At 37.6% G+C, this 10,581-nt stretch overlaps 1 protein-coding gene and 1 long non-coding RNA gene across 3 annotated transcripts; one reads left to right on the top strand and one right to left on the bottom strand.

The window, feature by feature from the left end:
• Positions 1 to 513: 513 nt before the first annotated feature.
• LOC139974091 (uncharacterized) lies at positions 514 to 4,743 on the bottom strand. 2 transcript variants are annotated; one of them, XR_011795391.1, is made up of 3 exons: positions 4,358 to 4,722; positions 3,443 to 3,600; positions 514 to 1,548 (listed from the first exon to the last, which is right to left on the bottom strand). It is a non-coding gene; the product is annotated as an uncharacterized lncRNA (long non-coding RNA). The 2 variants fall into 2 exon arrangements; XR_011795390.1 differs by having other exon boundaries at positions 3,443 to 4,743.
• Positions 4,744 to 5,507: 764 nt separating this feature from the next.
• LOC139973897 (fibrinogen-like protein 1) lies at positions 5,508 to 10,365 on the top strand. Its single transcript, XM_071980783.1, has 4 exons — positions 5,508 to 5,810; positions 6,815 to 6,898; positions 8,477 to 8,677; positions 10,196 to 10,365. Exons 2-4 carry the CDS (start codon positions 6,835 to 6,837, stop codon positions 10,363 to 10,365), a joined length of 435 nt encoding a protein of 144 aa, XP_071836884.1. The 5' UTR covers positions 5,508 to 5,810; positions 6,815 to 6,834.
• The last annotated feature ends 216 nt before the right edge of the window (positions 10,366 to 10,581 follow it).

Consider the following 10,581-nt stretch of genomic DNA (forward strand, 5'->3'; position numbering starts at 1 on the left):
CATCAGTTTCTTTTATAGCATCTTGCAAGTCATCAGAGCAGGATGGGACCAAGCTCTACTTTGTAATGAGTCTAATCTATTAGTCTTCCTTGCATCAGCAAGTGATATCATTTTTTTCTTTGGTGGGGGGGGGGGGGAATGGAAATGTTGCACAGCTTGTTGCAAGCCATCAGAGCAGGATGGGGCCTAGTTCTACTTTGTAATAAGTCAAATCTATAAATCTTCCTCGCTTCAGCAAGTAACATTATTTGGGGGTGGGGGGGGGGGGGGTAGATTGGAGTGATTGAAACCTGCATGTCTCCTACAACTTTGCAGTAATTTAAAAAGAAGTAGGGGTGGGGGGGGGGCTTCTTTTCTCAAAGTCATCAGTCATGCCAATTGATATAAAACATAATGCATGTACTAGTTTGGAATCAGATTTGGACTCGAAGAACTATTCCTTGTTTTAAATTTTTGTTGTTGTAAAGATCAGCAGACTTAATCTAAGCACATTCATCAATAAAAAAGGAGCAGTTAATTGAACTTGTTATGTGTATTGAAGCTTATTAATGTCCATGTTTCAGAATAAATTAGCACATTAAATTGGAAGATTTTGCAGATTGAAGTAAGAACAGCAGTGAAAGAAACTGTGTGTTTATTCAAAGCTCTGAACCGTTAAGTCAAAGAACACAGACAAATAGAGAAAACCATGATTACGTCTTTCACAAAAAGAAAATGTAATACTAATAACATGTCTAAAATCTTACTTATCTTAGATCATGGTGGAAACAAGTCTATATTTGGCAAGGAATACAACTGATCAAGAAATACAGAACTGAATTACCAGTGAATGATAAAGTCAAGGAAATACAGGCTATCTTTGACCCAAGATAACTTTGACCTATGGAAAACAATAGCAATCAAATACTCTCTAAGGGCTACTTATTAAAATGTAACAGTAAACCAACTTCTCTTCTTGAGATATGGCATTAGCACTAATGGTCGTAAGCATAACAATGGGATTATCTACCCACCGAGTGTTATCAACATTTGCCATGAAACCAACTTTCACTTCTTGGGATATAAACTATTGTCCTCAAAATGACCTTCATGATTAACAAAATGTAATTACCTACTCACCAAGGGCCACCTATATAGCAAGTTTGAAGTTCAACCAACTTTCACTTCTTGATATTGTTTATAAGGTTTCAAGAGCTGAACATTTGTTGACCTAAAATGACCTTTTACCTCCATGAAAAACAATAGGGTTCATCTACTTACCAAGTGCTATCTACATAGCAAGTTGGATGTCCAACCAACTAACACTTTTTGAGATACTGTTTTTACACAGATTTCAAATGTTGACCTCAAATGACCTTTGAACTCGATGAAAAACAATAAGGATCAATTAGGAACAATAAAGATTACATATACCAAGTTTGAATTCAAGCAACTTGTACTTCTTGAGATGTTGTGTGTACATATATCAAAAAAGAGTGCCGGATGGGTTTCAAGCAGTTGCATTACCAGTTGTCGAGGCTGTTGAACATCTACATTACCAACCATTGCCTAAGAAGAAAAGTGAAGAAAAAAGAGTATCATTTATTTTGTTTAAGTTACAATATCATTGCTTTTGATGATAGACAGCACTGATTGATTGTGTCGCTTTTGGTGTTTAATATACATGTGATATAAGAAGATAGACTTAAAATATATTGTTTGAAAACTACACCAAGTACTACGAAGTGCTCTGTTTTTCAAAACTTGCTTTCAGACAAACTGTGTTTTGCTTCCAAAAAGGATTAGCAAATATAACCCTTTGATAATTGATGTCACTGTAAAATAACTATTTTCAGTATCACAATGTTGAATACTTATCTTGCTAGTATTCTATAATTGAGCAGGCCATTCTGTTATTACACCAGGCGCGTATCCGGGGGGGGGGCGTTGGGGGCGCGCGCCCCCCGACTAAGAAAAAAATGGAGAGAAAAAAAAGAGAAGAAGAAGGGAAAAAGAGGGGAAAAAAGAGGGGGAAGAAGAGGATGGAAGGAAGGGAAAAGAAAAATAAGAAAGAAAAAGGAGGGAACAGAAGAGAACTTATAAAAGTGTGCTATGAAAGCAACTGTGGCTGGTCTTGAACTCGACCGAGTCGTCGGGAAACATGACGCATTTTGGTATGAGCCCAGGATCTATATGCAAACTGCGCACTAGACATAATTTATGTCCTTCGATGCAACACTGTCATGCAGAGATAAAATGTTGTACAACGCGAACTGAATGCTAATCGTTACCTTACCCCTAGAACCGTAACTCATACGATGAATCTAAAAATAAAAATTTCGCATGCGATTTGAGAATTATGAATATCATGTAGCGGATCCAAAGGTGTATCATTGCCGACGGGGGGGGGGGGGGGGTGGGCGGGGCAGACGCACACATCACTTCTTGAGATTGTTCCCACCTGCATGAAAACACGCGCCCCACAACCGTACGCCCACCCCTCTAATCGCTTCCCGATGAGTTACGAAACCAGACCCATCGTATACAAAAGTATACTTGGATTATTTGTCCCCTGATTTTTTCTGCAGATGGCCAGTATTTCCCCAAACTAAATTTCTAAGCCATGAGATTTAAAAACTTAAGGAGGTTTGGGAGCATCATTGGGTCTGAGAAGTGTTATTTCCGGTGATCTGGGAGGTATATTTGCCAAAATTTTCTTGTACGCTACGCGCGAACCCATGGTCGCGCTCCGCTTAGATAATATCAGAGAACAGACACGCGTCCACACCATTATCCAAGACTGATATGTGCCCATGCACCAAAAAAATAACTGTGTCTAATTTTTCGAAATTTCCCTGACCAACATTCCTAACACATTCTTCCCTCTTCTCGTGCAATTTTGACCGGTCTGTAGGGGTTGAAGGAGGTTTTTCTGTATTGGCTGTCCATAGATGAAATTTTGTGCAACATTGGTATGTTTTGAAGTGAATTTATTTCACAAGAAGTGTGAATTTTCAAATTCTGAACGATTAATGGGCTTAAAACCTTGAAAAGTAGGGCTGACGGGTATTGTGGGCCGCGATGTAGAATCACCTACAAAAGCAATGATCCACAGGAGATGTGATGAGGTCGAACATGATGTGTGACTGGTGAAAATCTTCAAGAAGGTTATGGATGGATAAATAATATTGGGAAAATACTTGGTTTACTCAGGCAAAAGTGAACATCTAGTTGGTCATTTTCAAGCCCGATATGTGCCATTTCCGGTGATCTGGGGGGTGTCAAAACCAGAAATTTTCTTGTACGCTGCGCGCCAACCGATGGTGGCGCTCCGCTTAGATAGTCATTCGCGCCCCCCGGGTTAGAAAATCCTGGATATGTCCTGTACACTGAGTTTAATGTTTAAAGAATTACCAGCTGTTACTTTGCACCAAATCCCACAATTATGCATATTGAAACGTACCCTTATATTTCCCATTCGCTCCTGTTGGTGTTCTTCTACCTGCCTCCTAGCTGCAGCTGCTGTTAGCCGGGTTGTCCCTTTGTCTGGTGTTACCTGAGCTAACCTCTCCGTCCTCTACTTTTGCCAGCCCACCATGGTGTTTCCTCACCAGATGGTTGCTAAGAAGGTCGCAAAAGGTTACAAATTATAAACGTGTCTTTGGATCAGCTGCTAAAATTTATTGCTCTCATTTACTGGTGACATATGACTACATGCTATATATCACTTTCATGGAATGGTTGTACACTTTACTATAACATTTATAGAACAGCAGACATTGCATGTTGCCCTAGGTTTCAGTTTCCCGACCTGTTAGTTCCTCCCCTGAAAATGTTAGTTTCCTCTCCTAAAAACGTTACTTTCCTCCCCAACATCAAGGTAGTAAAGTATGGCATTCAGGTTAGGAAACTAATATGCTTGTTGAATGAAACTTAAAAAAAAGGTTACTTACTACACTCACACATAATCATAAAAATCGCCTAAATCATCAATTGCAATTACTACAGTTTTGCAAAGCACTTGCTACAAAGCACTTCCTAAATCTCCACATGGCCTAGCCAGTATGCCTTATTGCATTCCCTTATGGGAAACGTTACTTTGCTCTCCTGAAAAACGTTATTTTCTCCCATGTTGTTAGAGGAGGAAGCTAACGTTTTTCATGGGAGGAAACTAACGGATCCGGAAACTAACGGCCTCCATTGCGCTACACTCATCATAGCTACATTGCTTTTAGTGCACAATTCACAGCGTGTACATAACGTTATTCAGGCCTAACCAGTGTAAGTCACACACTAATAGGTCTGATTGTACTACAGTAACTAGCCTATGTAACACCGAGTAGAGTGATACAATATCGTTCTAGAGAATGTTACGTACCGATCGAGTTCTTGCTGATTCAATGACTTTCTCTCTTATGTATCCTTGCTACAAAGCAGGTTTTATTTTCACGGAGCGACGAATTTTCTTGGGTTTTTAGGGCATCGTATGCAATTAGATATGCCGTAACTGTCCCTTCGCGCAATACGTATCTCCTCAGCTGATTTTTGTTTACTGTTTACCTTGCTATTCAAAGTACCTTTTCCGTTATACATATTCACAAGGTTCCTTGATTGGGAGGAGTCTATCGAAGTCAAAGTTTCAAAATACGAAAACCAGAAAATGTCATATTTTTGCACTTTTCGGGAATAGTTTGAGTTGAAACTTTACAGTAAGCTTAGTTTACGTCATTGGTATAGTATCCTAGTATTGGAAAATCTCGAGAATCGACGCCTTTAATACTATTTGTTACTTAGTGTACATTCGTACACAAATGTAGTATACTGTATACCTTCCAAACGTACGTACGTTCAAATGCCAAAACAATTTTCGCGGTCTGCTAAATATTCATACACATAGCTATTAAGTATTATTACAGCCAATCCTCAGTGAATATCACACACTTCAAATTAATAATATAGTATGCTACCGGTACCCGTTGATTACAAAGTACCGTACCCCTAGGAATATCAAAGTTGATATCGAAGCCCCGCCCCTAGTGGTTCTTAATGAGTTTATACTGAATATTCATACGCGTATGCAGACGCCACATATGAATATACATACGCGTATGCAGACGCCACTTTTTTTGAACATCACTTTATTAGTACATGATCGTATTTGTTTTGATGTACATCGTACGATTGTAGTACATGATCGTATACTTTTAGTACATGATCGTATACTTTTAGTACATGATCGTATATGTTTGGTACATGATCATAAATTTTAGTACATGATCGTGTATTTTTAGTACATGATCATAAGTTTTCAGTACATGATCGTATAAAATTAGATCATCATTAACATCATCATATGTTGTGGTCCTTTTCGCGTTCCATACACTACAGCCTACCAAACATAACACGATGACTTCATTATCAAATGAGACCAAGAAGAAAAAAAAATCCAAACAGATTAGAAAATCTCAAGACTATGGCTTCCTTATATGTACATAGTCAATACAAAACATCTATGATTAATATTTAACCTTTTTATTTAAACGTATTCTCATTGGGCTTTGAGCGGCTATGAAGTCGACAACCTTCATCAATCTCTAGTTGTTTAATAACTGCGTTTTAGCAAACCTATTGAAAAAAAAGCCACCTTTTCGAATCGAACAATATCGCTTGCTTGAAATATAACGACATCATACAAAAAATATATAGTATATTGCAATCGGAGATGGTTCGGTGATTGTAAAATCAAGCCATACATATTTTCATTTCTCTCGGAAGAAGTAAGGATCGGCAGAAGAGGAAGTATTCAATTTGATCTTGTTCGGATGGTTAAGGTTAGTAAAGATTTTAACGCTTTTCTTTTCTTCTTCGTAATATTCAAAAAATAAAAATAAAGAACATGTTTACATGTTTATTACATATTCCAATTCTGAGGATGTACGTACAAATGGTAATTTAGCTATATATAAATAAATGTTAAATAAAAAAATGTTTTATTTGACCATTATCTCATATTAATTTTAGGCATGTCATGCAGTTTCTATAGTAAGGTATTGTTTTCATAACTGAAATTGCAATTAAATATAAAGTCAATATATTTTGACTACACATTTTTTTTTACTACACAATATATTTATAGTAAAGTAGTGTTTTCATTACTTAGATTGCAATAAATAAAAAATCAATAAACAATAGTTAAATTTACATCATCTCTACAGATTAAATAACTTATTTTGTCTACAAAATATGTCATGTCACAATGAATATTTTTGAGAAAGACAAGGAAGATAAACTAAGTGATTTAAAAAATTGTTATTCGTAATAATCGTGATAAAAGATAAACGTTGCAAATCCATGATTTCTCGAATGAGGGGGCCCATATGAACTTCGTCTTTGTTTAAAAATAAAGCAGTTGTATTAAAACCAATACATCTGCTATCTATAATATATTTGGAAGTCCAATGGTTGGGGGGGGGGGGGGAGACGTTTGCCCTATAGCATAAGCCCGAAGCAGACATGGGCAAGGTAGTGAAGATTATGATGAAAAGATAAACCGAAATCAGCTTCTTTGTTTCGACAATAATTTCTATTTTTCATTAAAAAAATGGACGTTTTAAATCTAGAGAATGTTCCAATGTCGTAAACCTAACGAGATGCATCATATAGGCTGTACTTTCATTGAAAAGACTGAATTTAGTGTTAGGTTTCCAGCCCGCATATTAAGATGATATACAGAGCAAAAACTGAGTTAAACACATCCAATGCAACGCAGCACTTTTTGTGTCTTTTACAACTCAGACTAGTTTTTCTTACAATTTATAATCTTCTCTCCGCTTAGGATTTACAAAACCCCCCAAAATGGCAAGATTGGACATTTTAACCATCCTCATAGTTTCTTTTGGACTCTTTGGCTATGCCGTTGGTAAGTTCAGAAGATATTCTAAAGTTGAGCGGGAATGGGACTAGGTTGTTTGGAAGCGAGTGCCACTCCTTGTGGGTGAGGGCGGACATTGGGGAGATGCTGTCTGTTACACAATGTATGGAATTTATTGAAGCCTAATTGGTAGAGATTTTATCGATTTTGATATTCGAACAATCTTTTACAACCTTTGTCAAACAACCTATCCTTAAGCATGCCTTTTCCCATTATCGCGTCGACTCCAACTATAATCAGATGCCTATCATATTGAGATATATACTTAAACTGCCAGAGACGTACTGCCAGAGGGAATATTCAAGATTTACATATCCAAATTATGTTTTAATATTCAACGGGTACTTAATATATTGCTTTTGAAATGAAGTGTATCCGGAGACTTCTCCAGATCCATCACACTTCGCACACCACTAACAAGCAAGTATGGCAAGTAATGGAGAGTTTTATAGGCCGGGGAACAGGAACCCCTCCTTTCAGTGGTGAAAAGAAGGAAACTTCAGTGGTTTGGTCATGTAATTAGACAGAAGAACAGTCTGGCAAACACTATATTGGAAGGAGGGACATATGGGGTACGAAGGAGAAACAGGTCGGTTAAAACCTGGATTGACAACATAAAAACCTGAACCGGGATGTGCTTAAACCAGCGAATAAGAACAACTGCCGATCGTGAATTGTTGAAAGCTTGTGTCGTGTCATCATGTCGCCCCAACGGCCTTCAAGCTATGGGACATAGATAGATAGATATATTTAATATATAATTCTTGCATTGACTGCCTTGACGCCATTTTTCTAACCGATTCTTATGGCTACCTATAAACAGAAGGGCAGTCAGAAATGAAATCCAAAGTCTTGCGGCATACTTGTGTGATGTATATTAAAGAAAAATCATGATGTTTATGTTAACCGTCCAACTTCGTACTGAAATTTCATTTGCACCAGATTTGTGTAGTGAGTTCGTATTTCGTACTGATAATCTATCGTAACTACCAATATTCGTACTCTGGGATTTAATAGAGAAATCAACAAGTCCATTATAATAGCTGAAGTCAAGCTTTTGGAGTATATTTGCCGTGATATCACAGACCGATTACTGCGTGTGATCCAACATTCTGGAGGGGTCGATGGTTTGGCCAGTCAAAACTAGGTTCCCCTTAAATCGACCATATCTCGAGTTTAGGTAAAGTATATTAAGATGTGGTTTTCAACTAGCACTGAGGAATATTCGTTTCTTTAATATAAGTTGCCTAGATCCATTGTATACTTGCACTTCTACCCATACCAAGAGGAAATCATCTTGCACTATATATAATTAAACAAATCTGACTTGATGAAGTGATGTTAGTTATACTGGACGGTCTGTAACATATCATTCCGTATATCAATATATAGCCATAGCTGCATACTAATATAGTATCATTTTAGGTTCATCGTTGGATATTTGGATCGTGAGATCGTTGGAAGTATTTCCTTCCCCAAACCCCGCACTCCATGATATCTGCGCCAGATATTACAGACATTTGCTGCACTGATCATCAACTTTGTAAACTCTTTTTCAACACCCAGCAAGGACCTGCTATATGCAGAGCCATTGTGATGGTATCAAGTTCAGATGGATTGTTAACAAACGTGGATTATGTCACTGCACCAAGATGCAATTAGGAGGAGCAATCTTGGATCTCAGCAATATGACGGATTTCATCGTCTTTGATGAGCCAATGGTATCAGCAGATCGGACAACAGTGCAACGCTTTCTACGTGACCACGGTAAGTAAATCATTTGGATGTTACGTAGAATGCTGCATGTTTTTAGGATACTGGAAGAGAAAGTACGTGGTCAATGTCTTAGTCCTATAAATATTTCTTACACTGCGAAATTTAAGTCACTCAAATCATATAGCAAGTCTTTTATGCAATCTGCAAAGTTGAAGACTTTTTGTTGATTTGAGTAATTTGTGGTGGACGGTAAGAGATACTGTTACACGAGGGAAAGGTAGGGGGAGGAGTTCATGTACGCAAAGCGTGGCCGTACAATCGGGCGAGGTTATATACAAGTACAGATACATTTTGGACACAGATATTTTCCTCTTATAGCACAAATATTCATTGGAAGTAAAACACGTCATAAATACATTTTGGGGGTTGGGTGTCGTTCGATACGATGATATGGTTTGCACAAACAGACACATCTAATGTACATATTTATTGTGAAAATGGAGACTCATACCCAATCATCATCATTGGTCTTTGTAACGGGGATGATCTCTGTCACCAGTAACGTCACCCTGTACACACAGAAAACAGAGTTACTACTGTAATTCTGAAAGTTCTGTACCAAAGTAAAAACTGGATCGTGCTAGAAATCAGTAGCATATTAGGATTACAGTAAGAACTGAGGATATTTGTAATCCCAGTATTTACTGTGGTACAACACTTGAAGATTTACAGTAGATGCTGTTATCTCTGTTTGGATCGGCTGGAAACGTCCCCAAATAGCTACGAAAGATCTTATTCAATTTGGGCAACCGATTCACACAGAGATAACAGTAATAACTGTAACTCTTAAAGTTTTGTACCACAGTAAATGCTAGATCGTGCTGATAAATATGATAAATAGGTAGCATGTGATATTAAGATAATAGTAAGAACTGAGGATATGTGTAATTCCAATAAATGCATCAAACTGGATTTGTTCGGATTACACATATCCTCAGTTCTTACTATTATAATCCTAATAGCACATGCTACTGAGTTATAGCACGATCCAGTTTATACTGCGGTACAAAGCTTAAGATTTACAGTAGTTACTGTAGTCTCTGTGTGTATCGGGAGATTTGGGAGATAAGACGGACTTTATGTCTCCTCCCACCTACAGATTTAAGACTTGGTCAAGTCTAAGTATGACATTCTCCAGTTTCATGGTTTGCTGTATCTATTTCAACGTTTGTGTTCTGTAATGGATATGAGTTTTGCAAATGTTTAATCTAAAATATTGAAGCTCTAAACATGACGTAAAAATGACATCACTTTCTTTCAAATAAAACAAAATGGCAAACAGAGAAAAAAAATGGAACATTTTTCAGTTCCTTGTGGCACTGTGAAATAAAAAAGTTACAAGCTATAGCTCCTTTCTCAATAGGATATCTCCGGACAAACGAAACAAGATTGTTCTAAGCTGTTTGAGGGAGTTGTACTTCACAAGGATCTCTGTCGTTTATTAGCTAAAAGAAAACCCTACACGATTGGCTTTTATTCTGTTTTAATTGTTATTTCTATGTTCTTTAGGAGCCGGGGTGACATACACTGATTGTCTCGATGCTTACAACGCCGGGTTCAATGAAAGCAAAGTATATTCAATTCTGCCCAGTTGGTCTAATAACTGCTTCGATGTGTTTTGCAACATGTCCGATGGTGGTGGCTGGACGGTAATTGTTTTCTACACTTGTTTACTATAGGCGTACGCAATGGTGGGGAAGAGGAGTGGGGGGCGAGGTACTTTCAGTCAAGGTCCTTCATAATTTATTTATTTGCACAACCTTGCTACTTCATTGGTAGCCAAAAGAAATGCACCATGTGATAACTTTGATTTTTTTTCTGGGACCTAGCACATGGGAGGTCGCATGGAACAACTGTACAGCCATGTCCCTCCTTCGTACAATTTCACCAGCCAA

This window comes from Apostichopus japonicus, chromosome 9 (genome assembly GCF_037975245.1).
Source record: "Apostichopus japonicus isolate 1M-3 chromosome 9, ASM3797524v1, whole genome shotgun sequence".
NCBI lineage: Eukaryota > Metazoa > Echinodermata > Holothuroidea > Aspidochirotida > Stichopodidae > Apostichopus > Apostichopus japonicus.

What these genes read in the sequence shown, in the direction of transcription:
- LOC139973897 (XM_071980783.1), top strand. Translation starts at nt 6,835, where the DNA reads ATGGCAAGATTGGACATTTTAACCATCCTCATAGTTTCTTTTGGACTC. An exon ending in ACTCTTTGGCTATGCCGTTG is followed by an intron (nt 6,899 to 8,476) that starts GTAAGTTCAGAA and finishes TTCAACACCCAG; the next exon opens with CAAGGACCTGCTATATGCAG. An exon ending in ACGCTTTCTACGTGACCACG is followed by an intron (nt 8,678 to 10,195) that starts GTAAGTAAATCA and finishes TATGTTCTTTAG; the next exon opens with GAGCCGGGGTGACATACACT.